A 25,038-nucleotide genomic window follows, 5' to 3' on the forward strand; every position below is an offset into this window, starting at 1 on the left:
GATAGCAAAAAAAGATTATATTTTGGCGAAAATCGAAGAGCTACATAAACAAGCTCAAAATGTTTATCAAAGTCAAAAAGAAACGCAAATTACACAAGAATTTAGATTTAGAGTACAGGCATCGGAAATTGACAATCTTTTTTCCGAATTTAAAAACTTATGTGATAATGAAAACGTGTTGCAAATGAAGTTAAATCCAGATTTTCAACCGAATTTTGAGAGCTTGAAAGTTTTCAAAAGGAAGTTTTATTTTGTTAAAGACACACTTATAAGGATGACAAAATATTCTGAACTCGAGTCGTCAAATACTTCGCAACCAATTCACGGTGTAACAAATTTAGTTTTAAAATCGCAGGATGATCCTAGTTATAATTTAAGTATTCAACCACTAGTATTAAATAAGATAACCGATAACCTTCCAGTTTCCGAGATTAATACCTCATCTCTCAACTATTTAAATGACTTGTCCTTAGCTGACAGAGACTTCCACATTTCAAGACCAGTAGACATATTACTGGGTGCTGAAGTCTTTACTGAAAATCTGCGAGATAAAAGAATACGTGGACCGCCAGGAAACTCAGACGCTATGGAGACCGCATTTGGGTTTAAAATTGTAGGTTCGGCCAATTCTTTGATAAGTTACGATAAGGACGATACTCGTCCTCCTATTCATAATTTTTTGACTACTTCTAAGGAATCAATTGAGACACTAGTATCCAGATTTTGGACATTAGAAGAAGCACCTTCGAGTGAAAAACCAAGTTTTTCATCTGAGGAAAAACAGTGTGAAGAATTTTATAAATCAAACATACATCAGGATAGCACTGGGCGCTACGTGACAGCACTACCCTTTAATAGAGATCCATCTTGTTTAGGAGATTCACTTACAACTGCGACACTTCGCTATCAGAAGTTAGAACGCAAAATTAACCAAAATGACACTCTGCGTCGTGACTATGATAAGGTCATGGAAGAATATCTCGAAAATAAATTTATTTCTCCCATACCACTTAGTAATTATAACGAGCCATTTTATGTCATACCTCATCACGGAGTTCAACGAGCGGACAAACTCACTACAAAACTTAGAGTTGTCCTAAACGCCAGTCAGGTGACTACGTCGGGTCTTTCTCTGAATGATTGTTTACATCCAGGTCCTAATTTACAAGCAGAATTACCCGACGTTATTCTAAAATTCAGATTATTTCCAATTGCACTCAGCGCGGATATCAAGCAAATGTTTCTAAATTTAATTGTACGTCCTGAAGATCGTCGTTTTCTCAATATCCTGTATGAATTTAAAACTGATGACGTAATAAAGATGTACCAGTTTAATCGCGTGTGCTTCGGTTTGAGATGTAGTCCTTACTTAGCTATGCGTACCGTAAAGCAGCTAGCTAAAGATGAACATGATAAATATCCATACGCTACCAAAATCGCGTCCGAAGATTTTTATATGGACGATTTAGGCACGTCCACTCGCACAACGGAAGAAGGTGTTAAGTTGGCGCTAAGTCTAATTGAACTTTTCAAATTAGGAGGTTTTGAATTAGTTAAATTTGTAAGCAACTCGGCGGAAGTAATGAATGCTATTCCGGAAAGTAATCGTTTAACTAGTAAAGTTAAATTTGACAATGAAGAGGATAACCTTAAGATTCTCGGATTAGATTGGTGTCCTAAGGAAGATGTTTTAACAGTTTCTGTAAAATGTAGCCCAATACCTAAATGTACCAAACGCACAATGTTGTCAACGGTGGCAAAGTTGTGGGATATCAATGGCTATTGTTCTCCAGTAATCTTATATGCGAAATTATTAATCAAAGCTTTATGGATTCGTAAGTTAGGGTGGTATGAATTGCCACCTGAGGAAATAAAAACTACCTGGCAAAAGTTCTTAAAAGAATTGCCTCTGCTAAAAGAATTTAAATTGCCTCGATTTTTAGGCTTTGAATCGGAATTATGTACTTTTAACATATTAGGGTTTGCAGACGCCAGCGAACGCGCGAACGGCGCCTGTGTTTATAAGTGCATAGAAGTTCCAAATAATCCCAATGAAATAAGTCTTATTCTAGCCAAGAGTCGTGTAGCTCAACTCAAAATTGTGTCTTTAGCTCGATTAGAACTTTGCGCAGTCTTATTATTAGCAAAGCTTATTAAATTTGTCATCGATACAATTTCCTCAAGGTGTACAGTAAAAAATATATATGCCTTTAGTGACTCGACAGTCGCTCTACACTGGACTCACTCATCACCACATCGTTTTGACACATTCGTCGCAAATAGGATCACCAAGATTCAAGAACTTCTTGATCCCAAATATTTTTACCATATCAATGGTAAGCAAAATCCAAGCGACTGTATATCTCGCGGGTTGACACCCGCGCAATTAATTGACCACCCTCTGTGGTTAAACGGTCCACCGTGGGCTAGGGAAGATTGCTCTACGTGGCCTATAAATAAATTTTCCTTTGAAGAATCCGAAGATAAAAAATTGGAATACAAACGTTCTAAAGTTTTTCTAACAACGAATACATTCGTTAATAATTGTTTGGAGTTTTACGAATTGTCTAAAAGAGTCTCGTGTTGGGACAGGCTTCTTCGTATAATTGTATATTGTTTACGTTTTTTAAAACGGTTACCTCGTTCGGTGACAGTTACAGTCTCAGATTTGATAGAAGCTGAGAAGGTGGTTATTAGAGCGGTCCAAAGCATGCATTTTTCAGACGAAATAAGCCAATTAAAGGGGTCTCAGGTCATATCAAAACAGTTGAAACGTCTGAGTCCCTTTATAGACGAAGAAGGTATTTTACGCATTGAAGGAAGATTATCCAAAGCAGATCTTCCTTTTGAAACCAAACACCCAGCGCTTCTTCCAAAACGAGACCATGTGGTCGATTTAATAATAGATCAGTACCACAAATTTCACTTACATACGGGATCGGGACTCCTTATGTCTATCCTGCGCCAAAGATTTTGGATTCTTTCTGCCAGAAGCGTCATTAGAGGGCGAGTAAATAAATGCAATGCCTGCTTCCGCATGTCTCCGTCACATCCAACTCCGAAAATGGCTGATCTTCCATCATATCGGATACAGGAGGCAAAAGCTTTTGTCCACACAGGTGTTGATTACGCGGGTCCTCTAAACATTACTCTCACTAGAAAGCGCGGACAACGTTCTCAAAAGGCTTATCTGTGTCTTTTTATTTGCTTAACAACTAAGGCTGTACATATTGAACTTGCTTCGGACTTATCCTCCGATACTTTCTTAGCCGCGTTCAAACGTTTTTTGTCGCGAAGAGGACCTGTATCATGTTTGTACTCAGATAATGGTACAAATTTTATTGGAGCTAAGGCACAGTTAGAAGATATTTATAAGTTAACCGTATCGCAGGAATACCACAATATTATAAGCAAAGAAATGCTTAAGCGTCGTATAGAATGGAAATTAATTCCACCTCATAGTCCACATTTTGGTGGAATCTGGGAGTCAAATATTAAGAGTTTCAAATCACACTTATATAGAGTAATAGGAAGTCAATTACTGACTTATGAAGAACTCCTTACGGTATTAGTACAGATAGAGGCTCTCCTCAATTCGAGACCCCTTTGTGTGTTATCGGGCGAACCTCATCCGGAAGTCCTTACTCCCGCCCACTTTCTCATGTCTACACCTTTGCAATCTCTTCCGGCCTTGGAAACAAACAGTTATAGTCTAGGTTTTCGTAAACGGTTATTAGACAGTTTAGTCCAAGAATATTGGAAAAAGTGGAGGTTGGAATACTTGCATACATTGCAAGTGCGCCAAAAGTGGTGTACACCCGATCACCCGGTAACTGTGGGTACTTTAGTTCTAATTATACAAGACGACATCCCTCCTTTACGTTGGCCTCTAGGAAGAATAGAAGAATTATACCCTGGCACCGATGGTATTGCCAGAGTGGCTTTGGTCAGAACCCAAACCACCAGCTTCAAAAGGCCAGTTGTTAAACTGTGTCCAATTCCAAATCAATAGTAGTTTGTTTATCTATTGTTTTTGCATTTTTTTTATCTCAGTTTTTTTTTGTTTGTTTGTTTTTTGCATTAAGTTTCATATTGTATTGAATTGGACGTTTCCGAACAAGTGAAAGTGTTGAGAGAATTACCTCAAACCTCTTATGGTTCAAATTGAAATGAATTATTTAATTATCCCTTTATTTAAATATTTTTCCATATTATTTCTCTCTCTTCAACATTCGTGTTTGATCGTTTTGGAGTTCGTGGTTCTTTCGGTTTGCGTCGACGGTTTCGGAAGCTCTAGGAACTTCCAAGGCGGGGGGCATGGTTTGGCCGGTACTTATCGGTAGTACGTTTTGAATTTCGAACGACGCCCGACTGCCCAAATAAAAGATAAAAAACAAAAGTACAAATAGTTGTAATTTGACTCTTCACGCGGGCGCTCTATATATTGAATTGTTGTGAATACCTCGCTGTATTTTATTGAATTGTTGTTGAATACCTCGCTGTATTTTGTGACCCCATCACCACCATCAAGAGAGAATCGCCCTGATCCCAGCGCTGGATCAAGACCATCTATAAGAATAAAAGGTTAGTTCTTTATTCATACGTGCTATTTGATATTTATCGAACTCGCCGTCCCTTGGTACTTGAAAGTTCGAGCATAAATCGTCGAACTAACTCGGGAGAGTATCACGACTCCAAATCGATCTAAATATTTCAACCTTGTAGAATCGTCGTCTTATTGTTAATACCATAAGACTGGTCCTTCGAATAACTATTTTTTTGAGTTTCATTTCGCACTGTGGCGAAACCACTAATAATGAAAAAAATGTCGAATAACATCCGACATGGGACCTAAGAGCAAAAAATCGATGTCGAATGAGATTCGACATTGGACCAGTAAGGGTTAATACTGCCATCAAGAAACAATGTTTGCTTTGTATCATATTCAAAATTGTAAAGATTTTTTTCGATATGGTCACAGGTTCGGTATTTCATTGGTTGGATAATTTCAGCGAAACTAAAAAAAAAAGTAAAATGAACACATTCAACCATCTTAGATGGTTTCAGCGAGTTGTTTTTTTTTCTTCATCTAGGTATGTAAATAATTCGATATTTTTAAATATTTTAATGGATATAAATAATTTTAACGTGAAAAATTTCGAAGCTATCACATCCTACGTGGAATGATTCATTAACATATTTTTTCATAGATTTTTTGCTTGCGGGTTAGAAAAAAATTCTCCAAAAAATATCGTATTGATCTTTTGCGTTGGGTGTCTTCAGCAAATAAAAAAAATACCACTGATGAAGCAGCATTCATCATAAATTCAAATTGTGGATAGGATGGTTTCTGTATGACATTGTTCAATTATGCTCCGCGTTGGGTACACGATTCATAAATGTCACTTGAGATTCAATTATCGTGTACTGTATTAGAGCACCGAAAGGAATGAAATCTAATGGAAGAAGGGACCGTGAACGCTTCGTGCACTTTTCTTAAGTCCAAGGCGTGATTCCTCTCCCTTTATCATTTCAGAAGAAAATAAATGCGACCCTAAAATAAATCAGGCATTTTTTAAATTTAAAACTTTATTTATCAATATTATAGATACAACATTTTGAGTGTGTCCAAATACTTGCTTTTATTTTGTTGATCTCCAATTACAAGAGTTATTTTCATATTATTTTTTGACATCTCATCAAAGAAGAAGAAGAATATGGAAGTCTGAGCATTTACGGGGCTGACGACCGTCATAGGCTAGTTTAAGTGATCACTTTACACACGTGTAACATTATAATGTGATTATAATGTGTGATTATAATCCAGGATTCGGACCTCACATACTAATATAAGAGTTTTTGCTTACTAAAAAGCTTCTTTACATCTCACTAATAGATGTCTCTAGTGAAGTTGTAGTGATTCAAGAACAAAGTTTCTAAATTGGTTCATATATATAGAACTTCCAAGAATTTGAGTAGTGTGGTTGTCAATAATGGGTAGAATTGGTGAATGTTACACGTGTGTAAAGTGATCACTAAAACCAGCCTATGACGGTCGTCAGCCCCGTAAATGGCCAGACTTCCACATTCTTCTTCATCTTTGATGAGATGTCAAAAAATAATATGAAAATAACCCTATATTTAGCGCCATTTGGTCATTACAATATCTTAAGTATTTGAAGCGTTTGGTCATGCAAAGTTTAATAAATGACTATGTTTTGTATAAACGTTTGTTATCATGAAAAAATTTTTTTGCCACAATAATATGTTCTTGTACACAAGTTTTGATGAGTAAGACTGCATGAACTCTATACGTGAATCAGAGTCGAGACGAATTTACAAACCTTGTTCGATATTGGCGTTCATTGCAAACGGATTTTAAAATTTAAAAATATATTAAACTTATACTGATATATCAGCATTTCGTTCCAACCCTTATCCTTATCCTTACCCCAATGGTGCATAGGGCACTGCATCATATAAACGCAGTGTTATCTTGATCGTCAACACACGAAAGAAGGGTGATCAGCCTTCCGCTTCAGGTACCAGTCCAGGGTAATATGGAATAAATATTAGAGTGAAAAAATCACTTATATTTATTTGACCCCCCTGGAAATCGAACCCGGGACCTCCAGAACGGTAGCCGAGTGCGCTGACCACTACACCACGGAGGCGGATTGCATTTTAGCATAGGGGTATATATGTATATATATATTATATATATATATATATATATATATATATATATATATATATATATATATATATATATATATATATATATATATATATATATATTTGTACTATAAATTTTACTTATATACCACTATTTCTTAAAATCTATTACGACGCGAATTTCGATATGTTCCGCACCATTTTCAAACACCGCGTTTGAAAATGATGCTGAATGTACCGACTCAATAGCTTTTGAGCAATAGTGGTTATAATTGATAAAATGATGAAACGTCTATCGTATCGCTTTATATTAAAGAAGATGAAATTTTGAACATCCCAGAACTTACTACCTGGCATTTGGCTGGCTTAATCGATCATTTTATACACTCGTGTAACGCTCACCATTCTATCCATATCACTCACCCCTTTCAATAACGTCATACATCAAAAAACTTGATTTTTCAGGAGATCGTTTTTAATGTTTAAAAATATAATAAAATGTATTGAAAATAAATATCAAGCCACTTATTGAACTTTTTACTGTCCACAGATCTTTTTAGGTAAAACCTGAAGGTTTTTTTCCATTTGAAAAATATTTAGGATATTTATAGAAATAATTAAACAATACCTTTTCTTCAAAATGCAAAAACAACACTTTCTGTCCTGTAGCGGGTAAATATTAAGTTAAAAATATGCCGCTTTTGCTGGGATATAGTACATTTTCTGGGCATTCTGAATACATGCAATTGAAAATTGATTTTTTATTTATGACATTGTTGAAAGGAGTGAGCGATATTATCTTTGATAAGTTTTATATTCTTAATTACTCCATGGCTCCGACACGCGTTGGGGTCTGTAATCCATCGGTTCTTCAAGTATGCTTGTATTGTAATCAAATATGATTCGTATCAATGTGGTATGTACTTGTGGTAACTAGCAACTCGTTTTGTAAGCAAATCGTCTTCACACCGATGGAACATGATTCAGAAGCAAGTATATAATCACTCGTCAATCCGCCACTGGCTTCAGTTCGATTTGGTCTCTCCGGGGATCAAGTTCAACCAGTAGATACTGTCGTATTTTTAATTTCTATATATTTTTTGTTGCAAACGATACATCAGCCATTTTTGTTTGGCTCCGTGTAAATATATATATATATATATAAATTTATCACTAAACGGTAAGTCTATCGAAATACTTATTTAAAACAAATATTGACTAACCTTCACGCCACTTCCCGCAGTGGTAGGCAGAGCAAATAGAATGCCACACCAATCTGTCTTTGCAAACAATCTTCGCCTCTCCCACAATAATGCATCTCCTCATACATATCCGCCGGTTGTTCCGACTCCTGACCTGACCACTTTTAATAATTTTAAATACTCGATCATGCCAAGTTTTCCTCGGTCTTCCTCTGCTTCTATTTCTAACTGCATTCACCCAATGCGTCTCTCAACCCAAACCATCTCAACACACTTTTCTTTATTTTATAAATAGTACTTATCTCAGTCTTGCATTATTTCCATTCGCTTATTTTTTTTTAATTTTAATGTTCCTTTTTCATTCATTCGATTCACAAACCATCTTTCGCAACACATTTTTCTTAATTTTATCGATAATGCTTATCTCAGCCTTACATTCTTTCCGTATATCACCATTGGAACATCTATCACACATGGTTCTGTCGCACTGAGAAATTGCATTCCGACTGCATTCAGTCTACCTCCATCCTTCTTTTGCTAACACCATGTTTCAGTTCCATACATTAGGGCTGGAGCCAGAACTCCACTCCACTTATAACAAATAATCATTTTTCTTTATTATGAATAGTATTATATATATTTATTTTTAGTTGTATGTGTAGGTATGCCAGATTAAAACCGGTTTTTAGATGTTTTTATAGGTCTGCTAGATCTAAAAAAATTACAGACCGCACGATGTATTTCAATTGAACGACAATGTACTATTAGTTAGTTGTCTTGATGAGTGTGGAAATAGTTGCTCTGAAATCGGTAGTCATGAATTTTTATTTTTTATTTCATTTATATAGAAATTTAACAGAACATTTACATCAATACATTCACAATAATGAATAGCAAATAAAACAGGTAATTGTAACATTCCAATGACAAAATTTCACAAATCGCTCACTCCTTTCAAGAACGTCATAAATCGAAATTCGTCAATTTTCAGTTGTGCATGTTTTCGGAATGCCCAGAAAATGTACTTTATCCCAGCAAAACAGGTGTATTTTTAACTTAATATTTACCCGCTACAGGGCAGAAAGTGTTTTTTTTTGCATTTTGAAGAAAATGTATTGTTTGATTCATAATATTTTTTTATATCTCATCAAAAATGAAGAAGAATATGGAATTCTGGGCATTTACGGGGCTGACCAAAATCACCAAAAATGTTTTATTAACATATATAATAACCATATCCGCTCCCTAGGTGGAGCATATGGAGTCCACAAACTGTCTCCAGGCTTTTCTGTCGGCTGCCAGCTCCCTTGCATCCTCCCAACTTATTATTACATCTTATTATTATAAATTATAATATCTACCGGTTTCGAAGCTAACCGCTTCTTTATCAAGACTGATTAATACTAAAACACTATCTACTTAAACAAAATTCAAAATATTCTGACGGTTAGGGAAAGGAGCTTGGGTAGATCTCAAGTGGCTTTAATTTTTTTTTGTTTTGATTGGCAGTTACAGTCAAAAGGGATCAGCGATGTTGAGTGATTGGAAACATATTTAATAACGGACTTTTAGCAAAATTATTTACTTGTGTATTTATTAGTTGTAAATTATTATAAATTGCCTTTTTAATTTATAATTTTTCTAATTAATATAATTTAAGTCTTCTTTTGCATGTGTGTAATATATTCACACCGTTATTTATATCAAATGAGTGATCATTTTCTATTGAGTGTATGGCAAATTCAGAATTTAAATTTTTTTTATTTTATGTACATTTTCATTTAAACTTATGTGACAAAGAAAGAAAATAATAAAGCTTAGCGAACACATCCATGACCGAACTATTACGTTATATCGTGGTTTTACTGTAATATATCATAATTCATAGCATGTTATAAGACGCGAGTATAAATATTGGAGATAAAATAAAGTAGATACGTAGATATTGACCTGTCGTGAACTATGAACTCAATATTCACTATCTCGTGTTTATTAAATTAGTTTATTATTCTACGCAAACACATTGCTATTGATTAAAATACAAAATTTATTTCTTTGTTTCTTATACAAAGTTTGTTATTCATATTTTTTCAATTTATTTTTGTATTTACAACAATTTTAATGCCTCATCAAAATGTTTTTAATAAATTAACTGGTCAAATTATAAGTTAAAATAAAATTTTAAATGACAATTTTAAACGTTCCTCTTTTTAAGGAACGGGATTTTTTGTAAAAGGAAACATAGATAATAATGGTGACGTATTTTGAGACAGTATATTATTCGTTAACGTTTTATCTTAATTAAAATTTTAATGTATTTCTAATTTTAATGTATTGTCCGCCTCCGTAGTGTAATGGTCAGCACGCTCGGATACCGTTCTGGAGGTCCCGGGTTCGATTCCCAGGGGGGGTAAAATAAATATAAGTGATTTTTTCACTGTAATATTTATTCAATATCACCCTGGACTGGTACCTGAAGCGGAGGGCTGATCACCTTTCCTTCATGTGTAAACGATTAAGATAACACTGCGTTAATATGACACAGTGCCCTATGCACCATTGGGGTGCGGATAAGGGTTTTATTATGTATTTCTAAATTTTCTTAATTATTTATCACTTGACCTTTATTTATAATAACCACTAGTTAGTTTTAATCTTCACCAGTAGATGAAAACATTTGTAAGTTTTCGAAACTAGTCGTGTGTAATAAAAATTAACTTTATACAATAAAACAAATTTGTTTTAACCAATTTTTATTGGTACACTTTTTCCAACCGGTTTCGACAAGAACCTTGTCATCCTCAAGGTTTGTGTTCTAATTCTAAAACATTGAAATACCCATAATTTACTATGAAGGGTAATTAAGTATAACCTTACTATGAGTATTTCAATGTTTTAGAATTAGTACATAAACCCTGAGGATGACAAGGTTCTTGTCGTAACCGGTAGGAAAAAGTGTACCAATAAAAAATGGTTATAACAAAGTTGTTTTATCTTCAATATTATTAATATTTAAAGCATCTACTTTGTGGTTAGTCATTTTAACTTATTTATTAATATTTTTACAAAAATGTTAATAATATTAGTATATAACCACTCACGGTGAGTGGTTATATACTAATAATATTAACATTTTTGTAAAAAAAAAGTAAAATTGTTTCATTTTATATGGTTTATAAAATGTGTCACAAAGTCTGTGCGAAAAATATTCAAGAAATAAAAATAAAACTCGTTAAGTGGTTAATTACAAGTGTTTTATTTTTTTAAATAATCTTCTTGTCATTCCACAAAGTTAATGCCGAATCAATAAATGATAAAGCGGTGTATCGTTATAACAAACTTTGCCAAGCTTTAGACTAGACCACAAGGAATGGTTGTTCATACTCGTATTCGGGAAAGATGTAACGCGGCATTATCAATTGAAATTAATTAAATTATGCATTCGGATAAAGGTTTTTGGTAATTTATAATACCTATTCAAACCGTACTCCTAATTGGATACGCTAACTTAGGCGTAGGGAAGGCGGTAGGAGAATAGTCGGTCGGGGCGATAAAGACTAATATACAGTGGACCCTGTTTTGGTATTGCCAAAGTCAGTATTCAATTTGCCCTGTATATATTATAAGCTTGCCTCGCCAAAGTTTACGGAACACAGCTAAATGATTTTAAGTCTAATTTAGCGCTTGCATAATTAATAAATAGATTTTGATCCCTAAAATTGGTTTTATATATGTATATCGTAGTCATACAGGATAAAGTGACCAAGTGTATTTTTTCCAAAAACGTGATCGTTCACTGTTTGATATCTTACTAGCTTAATCTTGCCCTGAAAAAAATCCCAAAGGATTTTTAACTTGTAAGTATATTATATCCGCCTCCGTAGTGTAATGGTCAGCATGCTCGCCTACCGTTCTGGAGGTCCCGGGTTCGATTTCCAGGGGGGTTTAATAAATATAAGTGATTTTTTTCACTCTAATATTTATTCAATATTACACTGGACTGGTACCTGAAGTGGAGGGCTGATCACCTTTCCTTCATGTGTAATCGATCGAGATAACACTGCGTTTATATGAAGCAGTGCCCTATGCACCATTGAGGTGCGGTAAGGGATTTATTTATCATAAGTATATTATATTCACTTGTTAAAAATTAATAACTGCATGGATGTTTATTTTCTTGCCAAGCAAAGGTGACTTACATGGCCCTCCTGAACATTTAACGTTTTGTCAGTTGGTCAATTTCTCCTGTACGACTACGATGTATACATCAACAAATATTTAAGAATTAAATACTACAATAAACTCAATAATAAAATTTAAAAAATTAGAAAATATCAAAATTCTCAAGAAAAAATCAATGCCTAATTACATGTTAACCATTTTTAAAAAATGTACAAAAGAGCGCAGTCTCTTTTTTGGAGAGGCACAACGAAACTTTATACAATATATATATATATATATATTTCGCTCACTCCTTTCAACAACGTCATGTATCAAAAAACTTGATTTTCAGGAGATCGTTTTTAAAGTTTAAGAATAAAATAAGATGTATTAAAAATAAATATCAAGCCAGTTTTTGATCTTTTTACTGTACAACAGATCTTTTAAGGTAAAATCTGTAGGTTCTTTCTCCATTTGAAAAATATTTAGTATATTTAAAAAAAATAATTAAACAATACATTCTCTTCAAAATGCAAAAACAGCACTTTCTATCCTGTGGCGGGTAAATATTAAGTTAAAAATATGCCGCTTTTGCTGGGTTATAGTACATCTTCTGGGCAATTCGAAAACATGCGCAACTGAAAATTTACGATATATAAATATGTTTGTATGTACTTCTATATATTTTTTAAATCCAATTTCTTTTTTTCTCTTTTATTGTTTATGATAAAAGTACACGAGGTTTGACCGAATGGTGTAATAAATTTTATTCTATGTGACTCCATTATCCTTATTTTTATAGCTTTTTTTTTAAACAGGTCCCCATTTCGCTGTCGTAATGGTATCACGTTATTTTGTATACATGCGTAACGTAAATACGGGACATCACGTATTTTAAGAAAAGGTTTTTTTGTCTACACCCGCTCAGCACTCGTTTATTGATCCCACGGGACTATAAATTAAATAAAGTGCTTAATTTTATTATATGGGTGTGTGTTTCTTCATATGTCGAGTGTGTTTAGGATAAAAAAGGAAGTTTAATAAAATCGATCGAACGTACGAGTTCAGAATTCAGAATGAAGTCGTCTTTACCACATTTTGAGTGTGTCCAAATCCTTGTTCACAAATCTGGATTATCTCGCGTTATATGAGTTAGTAAAGGTTTTTTTGTCCGCCTCCGTAGTGTAATGGTCAGCACGCTCGGCTAACGCTCTGGAGGTCCCGGGTTCGATTCCCAAGGGGGGTAAAATAAATATAAGTGATTTTTTCACTGTAATATTGATCCAATGTTACCCTGGACTGGCACCTGAAGCGGAAGGCTAATCACCTTTCATTCATGTGTATACGATCAAGATAACACTTCGTTTATATGACGCAGTGCCCTATGCACCACTGGGGTGCGGGTAAGGGTTTTATTATTATTATATGAGTTATATTCCTTATTATTTTTTGACATCTCTACATAGATGAAAAAGAATATGGAGGTCTGGGCATTTACGGGGCTTACAAGCGTCATAGGCTGGTTTTAGTGATCACTTCACACACGTGTAACATTCTTCAATTCTACCCATAATTGACAACCACACTACTCAAATTCTTGGAACCTCCATATATCGGTAGTGTGAAGGCAAAGGTATATCTGTACCAGACCAAATTTTACAGGAAAGCAAAAAAAACTTGTGAAATTAAATAACTCATTTGTTTTATGTATTTTATATGTACATATCTTTAAAAAAAACTAAATAAGTATTGCAACTATTGCTATATCCTTTTGCTAGATTACGGAGTGCACTATTTTAGGCATTTTGTGGAACAAACTTAGAAAATGAAAAATTTGACAGATATACCCCTTTGCCATTACATTAATGATATATACCTATATGAAATATAGTGATTCAAGCAATTTTACACGCGTGCAAAGTGATCACTTAAACCAACCTATGATCGTAAGTCCTGCAAATGTCCATACTTCCATATTCTTCTTTATATATGTTGAGATGTCAAAAAATAATGTGTAAATTCTGATTTGTGAACAAGTATTCAGTATCACCATTCAAACACATATCGTTCATCGTTTCGCCACACATTCGTCGCAATTTAGGATCGCATTTTGACTTAGTGTAGTATTCAACTCACACTTGTAAAATTGTCCATTGTTGATATTCAACGTGCAGTGAACGCTCACAACGCGCTTCGGCCTATTAAGACGAGTCTCTGTGTTGTTTTAGTAGCTCGTTTTAAGGATGGATACCCCGTTTAGGGCGGTTTGCGCCCTCGTACTGATGATCCTATCCTCCGTCCTCTCTGCCACATTCGTTCATCCCTTTTCGGACGAGTTTATCCACGCGATCAACTCGAGGCAGTCATCGTGGATAGCGGGCAGGAACTTTCGTAAGGATATCGACTACAGATATATCAAAAGGTTGGTATCACAATAATTTATTTTTTTAGTATAAAGCGTAATATTTTTATAAGAAAAATATAACTTTATTCTAAAATCACTATTAATATTTATTTCAACTTAATTAAAATGTCTACCGGTTTCGAAGCTAACCGCTTCTTTATCCAGACTGAATAATATCGGATAAAGAAGCGGTTAGCTTCGAAACCGGTCGACATTATAATTTAGTTATAATAAAATATTTTAAGTGATTTCATAATAAAGTAATATTTTAATTATAAAATGGAGAATCACAAAGTTAGTTCAAATGTAAATTATAGAAAAACTTGTGTTTTTTGAGGGACGTTTACTTATTTGAAATTGGTCTGGGTGTTTGTGATGTATTTTTCACATTCAACTTCCCTATCCTTACTATCCTACCTGCAGACGAGCCTCTAAAAATATGTAAATAGCCCACAAAGAGGCTTTGTGGTGTATTCCTTTAAAATGAAATAAAATAAACTTCAAACATTTTTAATATTAAAATCACACACATATTTTTAGGGTCTACTAAGTAACATTTTTTTAATTAAAAAAAATCGTGACAATAACGTCACCTTGTTAGAGCATTATTAAACTACAGACAGTATATGCCCTAACACGCGAAACAATTGTCACGAATTTTATTTTAATTTTTTTTTTTTTTAATAAAGAAACAACTAAATTGACCCTAAAATCAATGTTTAATTTTGATATTTGGAATATGTAATTACCTATAACACTAATAATAGGTCACAATGCTAATATTTTTAATGGTGGAAAATTGTACCACCATTATTTTATAGATTAATGGGCGTATTGCCCGGAGGAAGAAAATTACCCATTATTCGCGCTTCTTACACACTTTTGGAAGACGATCTTCCTGAAAACTTTGACAGTCGTGATGCGTGGCCTCATTGTCCGACAATCAAAGAAGTCAGAGATCAGGTAAGATCCAAATATCATATCAATTTCATAAATTTGTACCCTTATATTTTGACGAGAATTGAAGCGAATCCACAACAAACATGGTAGCTACAGCTAAGAATAAAAGCCATTTTAAAAACATGCATATTCGTGTAAAAATATTATTTTTAAAAATTAAACACTTGAATATAACACTCAAAGAGTATTATTTATATATACGACTAGTTTCGAAAACTTACAGATGTTTTCATCTTCTGGTAAAAATTAAACCACATGATGAAAACATCTGTAAGTTATCGAAACTAGTAAAACTAACTAACTAACTAACCATCACGCCGCTTCACCGCAGGGGTAGGCAGAGAGAATCAAACGCCACACCACTCTGTCTTTGCAAACATTCTTTGCCTCTTCTACGTTCATGCATCTCCTCGTACATACCCGACGATTATTACTACTCCTGACCCGGCCGCTTTCAAGTATTTGACATACCTGATTGTGCCAAGTTTTCCTCGGGCGTCCTCTGCTTCTTTTTCCAACTACATTCGCCTCATAAATTTGTTTAACCGTTCTTTCTTCACTCATACGCTCCACATGTCCAAACCATCTCAACACACCTTTCTTAATTTTATCGATGTATATATATAAATATAATTCATTAAGTGGTATATTACGTGTTTAATTTTTTAAAATAATCAACGTGTCATTCCACGAAGTTAATGCCTAATCAATAAATAATATTAAAAAAAATATAATATACAATATTTAGAGTGTCTTAATCTTTTTCATGAAGTTCTCTTCTAATATTTCAAAACTAAATTCAATCATAGATGGTGCCGAAGAAATAGCATGTGCAAGAAGGTATAAATTGAAGCATAAGAACAAATTCAGAAATTTTATCAGTGCAGTTATCAATCGTAGGTAAAATGATCAATGTTACACGTATAAATGGTTAATTGATCATTTAAACCAGTTTGTGTCAGATCGTAAGCCCAGTAAATGCCCAGACTTCCATATTATTCTTGGAGACAGAGAAGAACGATCTATAAATTTTATAAAAATTTCAAGATTTTCTATTAAAATATTTAAAATATATAAAGAAGAATGTGGAAGTCTGAGCATTGATAGTGGTAACTACCTGTGATTCGATGGTTTAACTGATCACTTTCTAATTTTAACAAAAGATGTCGCCAAAGACACAAAAGCGTAACCGGATATTAGTTGGTAGAGAAAATCCAGAATTCGTGAACAAAAATTTGGACACTCAAAATATTGAGAAAACAAAAAATACGTTTTATATTTTGTCTTTGCAAACTTTGGAAAACGGTTGACCATGTCATGTTATCATCGCCTACACACATTCAATAACTTCTGTTTCATTAAATTTTTAACTATTATTAAATGAAAATATATGTTTTTGAATTTTCCAACTTATAAACATCTCTCATTCATTGTTTTTAGGGGTCATGTGGCTCATGTTGGGCATTTGGAGCTGTCGAAGCCATGTCAGACAGAATTTGCATCCATTCTAAAGGAGCTGATCATGTGAGAATCTCGTCCGATAATCTGCTGGCGTGTTGCGACTCGTGTGGAAATGGCTGCAACGGAGGATATCCAGGTAATAATTTACCAAACAGCTTATTCTTATTTTTCTTCCTCCAGTCTTTTTCTTTCGAGTGTTTGTCAGGAAGCCTAGATGCTTGTGTATCAGATCCAGGAATACGATGACAATTTCAAGTGTTTTATTTTCTTCTTTGTCAGCTGTCTTTTCAGTACTGGATATAGGCCTTTTCTATTTTTTCCCAAACTCCTCTTGTTTGAGCTTTTTCAGTCTACTTACTACCCGCGACTAGGAGACAATGTCATTGGACCATGTTTTCTGAAGCTGGCCTATTTCTCTATGCATGTCCCATGGTCTCCACCGCAAAACACTGGATACTCATCTGTCCATTCTTTGTCTCGCGACATGACCTGTCCATTGCCATTTCAGTCTGACAATACGATCTACCAACAGCTTTTGCTCTGGCGTCTGATTTTCTCATTTGTCTGTTTTCTAGTACTCTTCCTAATTAGTCATCAGTTCTACATATAACTTCCTGTATCTAGCTCTTTACCACTGCATATTCCAGTTCATTCTTGATATTTTTTAATCACGACCTTCTTCTTTCTCCTACATCTCTCCTTCTCTCTTTCATTCCTGTGATGATAACTTGAAGGAGGTGGTATTTACTGACATATCCAAGATATTCTCTTGTTCATTATTTGACAGCAATTCTAAGCTAACTTTTGTCTTAGTTTTTGAAGTAAAGTTTTAAGAGATCCATAGTTATTCGAATGGTTTTCGTTTGTACCAACAATTTGTGATATATTTTTATTTTGCTTTTAGGAGCTGCATGGGAATATTGGGTAAGTTCTGGGTTGGTTTCCGGAGGAAGTTACGGATCAAATCAGGGTTGCCAACCGTACGAAATCCCACCATGTGAACACCACGTCAACGGAACTAGACCCAAGTGTGATGGAGAAAGTAAGTATAACATAAATATCAGAATCGAAACATTTTTTTGTGCATTAATTATAACCATGATGTTCTGGTTCTATCAAAACGTGAAATAAATGTGTTTATATTTTCACCTCTTATATATATTAATTGATTTATATATTTATTGAACTAACTGTAAAGAGTAAATGTACAATGTCGGGTTGATTGATAAAAAAATATATATTCCAACTAACAAAAAAAACAGACTTGTGATACAGGATCTCTAGTGGACACTCTAGCTGACCATCTAAGCATTTGCATTTCAGCAGTTTCTAGTTGCCTAGAGTAGGTGTTGTACATCGTCCAGCATTCGGAGCCATAGAGGAGTGCGGGTCTGGCAATCGTTTGGTAGATCTTCCTTTCCCTTACTATTGATGTACTATTATTCTACCTCACTTTTAATGTAAGTTACACCCAGGCTTCCATGAATTCGTAAACTCTTTATTTTGCCTCTATGAGACACTCTAGCTGACCATCTAAGCATTCGCATTTCAGCAGTTTCTAGTAGCCTAGAGTAGGCTACGATGTTATTCATCGTCGAATAATAATAATCTTTCATCTTAGCGTTTGAGTATGTAAATGTGTTTTGCGATATGTTTTAGATGGTGAAACTCCCACGTGCGTGAGGAAGTGCGAGCCGAGCTATAATGTGCCGTACAGTAAGGACAAGCATTTTGGAGCCAGAGCTTATTCCGTGAACGGGATAGATGAGGATATCCGTCAGGAAATTTACAAAAATGGGCCAGTCGAGGGTGCCTTTACTGTATACGAAGATCTGCTCGCTTATAAGTCTGGAGTCTATAAGCATGTGACGGGCGATGAACTCGGTATGATTTTTTTTAAACCAACTAATTGGCGAGCTTTTTTCTACCCTTTCCGTATCTAATGGTGCATAAGGCACTAAATAGTATCTACTGTTATCATGAAGTTTATTCCTATGATGGTCAGTAGGGATGGATGATCAGTCCTGCGCTTCAAGTACCAGTCCCGAGAGATTGTTTTCAGGTATTTCACTGTATGTGAAAAGAATCAAGGTTTTAAATCTTGCATAGATCTAAAAAGAGTCTCTACTTACTTAAAGCTTTCTCCATCCAGCAAAGATGGCTCTTGTGAAGTCATATGTACAGCTTCGTGAATTCAATGTATGAGTATATGTAGGAGTTTCAAAAAAAATAGTAGATCACTTATGACCGGCTTATGACCAACATAAACGAAGCCCTCCCAACATAAACGAAGAAGAATATTGATGTGTGGGTGTTGAGATGTTGAAAAATGATAAAATAACTGGATAAAACCTAGATTTGTGAACAAGTATTTAGACATATATAGGTACTCAACATGTTGTGAATCTACATTTACATATTTGTTTATATATATATATATATATATATATATATATATATATATATATATATATATATATATATATATATATATATATATATATATATATATATATAAATATATATATATTTATATACATATATATATATATATATATATATATATATATATATATATATATATATATATATATATATAAATATTTTCTCGTTACAAACGTTTAAAGATCAAGATTTTCCGTCATTTTCCTAATAATATGAGGCAATATATTTCAATCCTCTAGAACGGTGCAGAGATAATGGCCTGTTTTTGTAACTAAACCTAACTTTGCTAACGACCACTTAAACTTTATAATGACGTGACGCGTATTATAATGGTCACAGCTCCATTATCGAACCTCGTATGCAAAAACCAATCTGATTTATGAAACTGGGACAGCAAGACGGACCCAAGAACAGGGTGGGGTGGTCTGATTTTCAGACCTATTTGGAATGTAAAATGCTAATATAAAGTCGTGCATACTATTTTATGTGGAGGTTCTCACCAAAACGTTACATTTCTATTTTAAATAATATTAAATAATCAGGAATTCTAGCCTGTAAAATTGTTACGTTTTGGTGCGATTTAAGGATTTTATATTGGTTTAACACAGGATTGTTCACGTTTTGTCGCAACTTTAATTAAGATTTCGATAGAATACAGTAAACATAACAGATTTGCATTTAAACGATTTTTTCGTGCAATATTGGAAATATAATATTTTGGTGAGGACCTCCACATATCGCTCACTCCTTTCAAGAACGTCATAAATCAAAAAACTTGACTTTTCAGGAGAACGTTTTTAAAGTTTAAAAATATAATACAATGTATTAAAAATAAATATCAAGTCACTTTTTGAACTTTTTGCTGTGCAACAGATCTTTTTAGGTAAAACCTGAATGTTTTTTCTCCATTTGAAAAATATTTAGTATTTTTAAAAAAATAATTGAACAATACCTTTTCTTCAAAATGCAAAAATAAACAACACTTTCTGCCCTACAGCGGGTAAATATTAAGTTAAAAATATGCCACTTTTGATGGGATAGAGTACATTTTCTGGGCATTCCGAAAACATGCATAACTGAAAATTGATAATTTTTAATTTATGACGTTCTTGAAAGGAGTGAGCGATATGTCATTCTTCCCTTACATGTTTATGAAAATTTCGATATTCTTTTTGACCCTTTGAAGTGAATGGTCAGCATATTAGATAAAAGAGGTTACGGGTTATATTCCTTTTAAGGTCATTATTATAATTAAAGGATCACAACACTTTGGGAGTGTCCAAATCCTTGTTCACAAGTCTGTGTTTCTCCAATTAGGAGTTATTTTAGATTTTAAACATCTCAACATAGATGTAGAAGAATATGGTAATAAGTCTGGATACTTAAATGGCTTATGGCCATCATAGGCTGGTTCATTGATTACACACCTACAACATTCAACATTGACAGCTACACCACAATTTTTTGAAACTCTTCAGTATTATTCTATGGAATGCAAAGCTGAGATAAGCATTATCGATAAAATTAAGAAAGGTGTGTTGAGATGGTTTGGATATGTAGAACGAATGAGTGAGGAAAGAACGGTAAAACAAATTTATGAGGCGAATTCAATTAGAAAAAAAAACAGAGGAAGACCGAGAGAAACATGGCACGATCAGGTATGCCAAATACTTGAAAGTGGTCAGGTCAGGAGTCGTAATAATCGGCGGGTATGTATAAGGAGATGCATGAACGTGGAAGATGCGAAGAATGCAAATTGCAAAGACAGAGTGGTGTGGCGTTCTTTTCTCTCTGCCTACCCCTGCGGGAAAGTGGCGTGATGGTTAGTTAGTTTAATTATTACATATGTACATTAATCTTATGTTGAGATGTCAAAAATAATATTTATTTTCATTAATTGATTCGGCAGTCGCTTTGTGGTAAAATCTATATATTTTTAATTAATGTTTCACTTAGTAAATACCACCATTTTTTCAAATCTACTGTGACACGTGTTTTGAAAATGATGCGGAATGCGTCGAAACACGTGTCATGGTAGATTTTAAGAAATAGTGGTATTTACTAAGTGAAACATTAATTAAAAATAATATTTATTGTCTTTTCTGATTAAATTTAACTGATTTATTCGGGTATTGTACAGCTTACATACAAAAAAATGACATAATAAACAATACTTACATTAACAATAACAATTACATTACATTAACAAAAAATAGTTAGGTTAAAAAAATACCCGATTAAACAATTCCACATTTATGTTATAAAACTATTAAAAAACATTCAGAGATTAAAAAAAAGGGTATTATATTAAATAATAGATTTAGCAGGAAGGTGACGAAACACCACTTTAAAGAACGCATCACATTTTACAATAAATGAGTGTCTTATGAGAAATTTCTTTCTTGAAATCGAACAAGTCATTCGTTATTATGAACACATGTTTCTTCCCATTGTTGTTACGTTTCTAGATATTTCTATTGTTTTGATGAGCCGAAGAGATTAATCACCATCTTACGTACCAAGTCTTAGTTAATTGGTTCGATTGATTGTTTAATGGATTCCATTAGTTGTTTGCGTATGGCGTGAATCATGCATTATATCAGGGGTTCCCACAGTGTGCGCCGCGGCGCCCTGGTGCGCCGTAGAAAGTCAAGAGGGGCGCCGTGAGTCGATCCTCTTATCATTATCCGAAAACACAAATATTCACGGGTACCTGTAAAGCAACAATTTCCATTTTGAGAGCTAGCATATTTCTACCCAACTTCTATTATTGTAGGTAGGTACCTATTTCTTTCGACTACAATATATATATATATATATATATATATATATATATATATATATATATATATATATATATATATATATATATATATATATATATATATATACATATATATTTGGTCACATTATCTATTCCAAATTTCTAACGTGAGGCGCAGTGACAAAATACTAAACTTGGAAGTGCGCCGCGGGCTGAAAAAGATTGGGAACCCCTGTATTATATCTTTAAAAGGATTTCCGTGTAATCACTCAATCCAAAATGTATTCTATAAATAATACAAAATATCACATTAGGAAGGTGTGTTGAGGTGATTTGGGCATGTGGATTGAATGAGTGAAGAATAGTAAAATAAATTGATGAGGCTAGTGGGGTGGGTATAGAAGCAGAGGAAGACCGAGGAATACTTGGCATGATCAGGTATTGCAAATACTTGAAAGTGTGTAGGTCAGGAGTCGAATTAATCGGCGGGCGTGTATGAGGAGATGCATAAATGTGGAATACTCGAAGATTGTTGGCTTTCAGGAATGCGATTATGTTGTTGACATATTAGTGATAACAACATAGCCGCAGCAATCATGGTCATACCCGCATAGTCTGACAAGCTCATTCTAGATTAGTCTCACCTAGAAAGTAGTCACTCACTTAGTTTCCTAATAACTTATATCGCTCACTCCTTTCAAGAACGTTATAAATCAAAAATTGTCAATTTTCAGTTGTGCATGTTTTCGGAATGCCCAGAAAATGTATTATATCTCAGCAAAAAAGGCATATTTTTAACTGAATTTTTACCCGCTATAGAGCAGAAAGTGTTGTTTTTGCATTTTTAAGAAAATGTGTTGTTTAATTATTTTTCTAAATAAACAAAATATTTTTTAAATGGAGAAAAAACCTTCAGGTTTTACCTAAAAAGATCTGTTGCACAGTAAAAAGTTCAGTAAGTGGCTTGATATTTATTTTTAATACATTGTACTATATTTTTAAACTTTAAAAACGTTCTCCTGAAAAATCAAGTTTTTTATTTATGACGTTCTTGAAAGGAGTCAGCGATATATATAGAATAAACAAAAGTCAAAGAATAAACCATATTTTACGAGCCATCTTCCACCAACATACCATATAACATTAGCAAAGACAGATTGGTATGGCGTTCTATTCTCTCTGCCTATCCCCGTGGGGAAGTGGCGAGATAATTAGTTAGTTAGTTAATAAATGATTATTTGTAATCTAAAATATATTTTTATGTTTTTTTTTATTGCAAAAGTAAACAAATCGTCCAACTTATCAGTTGTTTGTAATACAGTTTGTTGACGTACGGTGATCACAGCTGCTGAGCATTTAAAATAAATAAAAATACTGGCTCAGACATTATTAAAGACATCTTCTGTTTCTTCTTTTCTTGGTGTTGTTTTTGAGACGGATTTAAATATAAATACAAATACACAGTAGCGAGCACTGAAATATTTACCACTGAAAATGTCAGTTTTTTTTAATAATATTTTTTGTTGTGATTTCTTGCTGGCTTATCAGTCCAAATTATTAAACAACACTGTTTAAAGATTATATACCAAAAATGCCTATTTAGTAACAAAAAAAATGATTTGTAGTTTTTTAATTAATTTACACAAAATTTATTTAAAAAATGGTCATATAATTTAAAAAACCACATATTTATTTAGAATAAAATTACAACACTAGCAATTATCAAAAACCAACAAAAACAGTGCTTTGTTTTTTCCCCTTTTTTTTAATTACTGTTTTAATACGTTTATGCATAGATTTTACTAAAAATTGTGTGTAGTCTTGGGAAAAATTTACAAACCAAACTTTTCCGATGATGTTTTTAAGGTTTTCCTTTCACGAAAGCTTCAGTTTATTTAATTCTTTTGCCATTTTATGTCAAAAGTTCTCGATAGGGATCAAAGCAGGACTATTTTGGGGCCAATCAAAAGTGTTGGAATTCCATGAATTTTTATATATTCTTTGACTTAAAAATTATTTTGATTGTGTTTAATTTTAAAAAAAATTGAACATTATGTATTACAATATCAGAAAAAATAAAACTTACAATTTTTTCTCGGCGACACGGTACAGAGTCATCTTGGAAAATGTACAAAGACATAAAGGAATAGTGCATTTCAATTGACAGGAATGAATACTCCAAAATTCAGTATAATATTATTTTAAATTTATATGATTAAATATGAAAACCTTGTTGTGAATAATTTATCAGCAATTTACGTTTATTTTTAGGTGGACATGCTATAAAGATTATCGGTTGGGGGGTTGAAAACGACACCCCTTACTGGCTGGCTGCTAACTCTTGGAACAGCGATTGGGGTGATAATGGCTTCTTCAAGATTCTCAGGGGAGAAGACCATTGCGGAATAGAGAGTTCCATCAATGCTGGTCTTCCCAAATTGGACGATAAGAAGTCTTTAAAACGTCATAAATATTAACAAAATTGGACGATGAGAAGTCATCAAAACGTCATAAATACTAAGGCAAAATTTTTTCCTCGAATTAAAGGAAAAATATAAAAATTCTCGTATTTTTTCATGTGTATTTTTTATCAAATATTTACTGTTTCCAATGTTCTATTTGTCTCAAAAAAATAAATTAATTTTAAATATATTATATATTCATTTACATGTTATATTATATTGAATTTGTCCATTTTTTTCTTGGATTTACTTCACTCAGGTGTTATTCATATCAAGATATTTATTGATGTCTCAACAAAGATGAAGAATTATTTCGAAATGACAGTTTGGCATTTATAGGGTTTTTACAAGTACATGTATTAATTTTGTATATATATATGTATGTGTATGTGTATATGTGTGTGTGTATACATATATATATATATATATATATATATATATATATATATATATATATATATATATATATATATATATATATATATATATATATATATACAGGTC

At 33.3% G+C, this 25,038-nt stretch overlaps 1 protein-coding gene across 2 annotated transcripts in view; it reads left to right on the plus strand.

The window, feature by feature from the left end:
• Positions 1 to 7,702: 7,702 nt before the first annotated feature.
• The window catches only part of LOC148305065 (cathepsin B-like), a 282,331-nt gene continuing 264,995 nt past the window's right edge, over positions 7,703 to 25,038 (plus strand). The window contains exons 1-7 of one of the 2 annotated variants that reach the window (XM_088267270.1): positions 7,703 to 7,855; positions 14,267 to 14,460; positions 15,264 to 15,405; positions 16,843 to 16,999; positions 17,768 to 17,905; positions 18,523 to 18,747; positions 24,344 to 24,709. In XM_088267270.1, the coding sequence (XP_088123396.1) occupies positions 14,282 to 14,460; positions 15,264 to 15,405; positions 16,843 to 16,999; positions 17,768 to 17,905; positions 18,523 to 18,747; positions 24,344 to 24,549 (1,047 nt within the window). In that variant the 5' untranslated portion in view covers positions 7,703 to 7,855; positions 14,267 to 14,281 and the 3' untranslated portion in view covers positions 24,550 to 24,709. Of the gene's footprint in view, positions 7,856 to 14,236; positions 14,461 to 15,263; positions 15,406 to 16,842; positions 17,000 to 17,767; positions 17,906 to 18,522; positions 18,748 to 24,343; positions 24,710 to 25,038 lie in introns of those variants that run through there. The other variant, XM_088267271.1, reaches the window with a different exon arrangement.

This window comes from Brachycentrus maculatus, unplaced genomic scaffold (genome assembly GCF_059751285.1).
Source record: "Brachycentrus maculatus isolate JH-2025_06_01 unplaced genomic scaffold, ASM5975128v1 h1tg000287l, whole genome shotgun sequence".
Classification (NCBI taxonomy): Eukaryota; Metazoa; Arthropoda; class Insecta; order Trichoptera; family Brachycentridae; genus Brachycentrus; species Brachycentrus maculatus.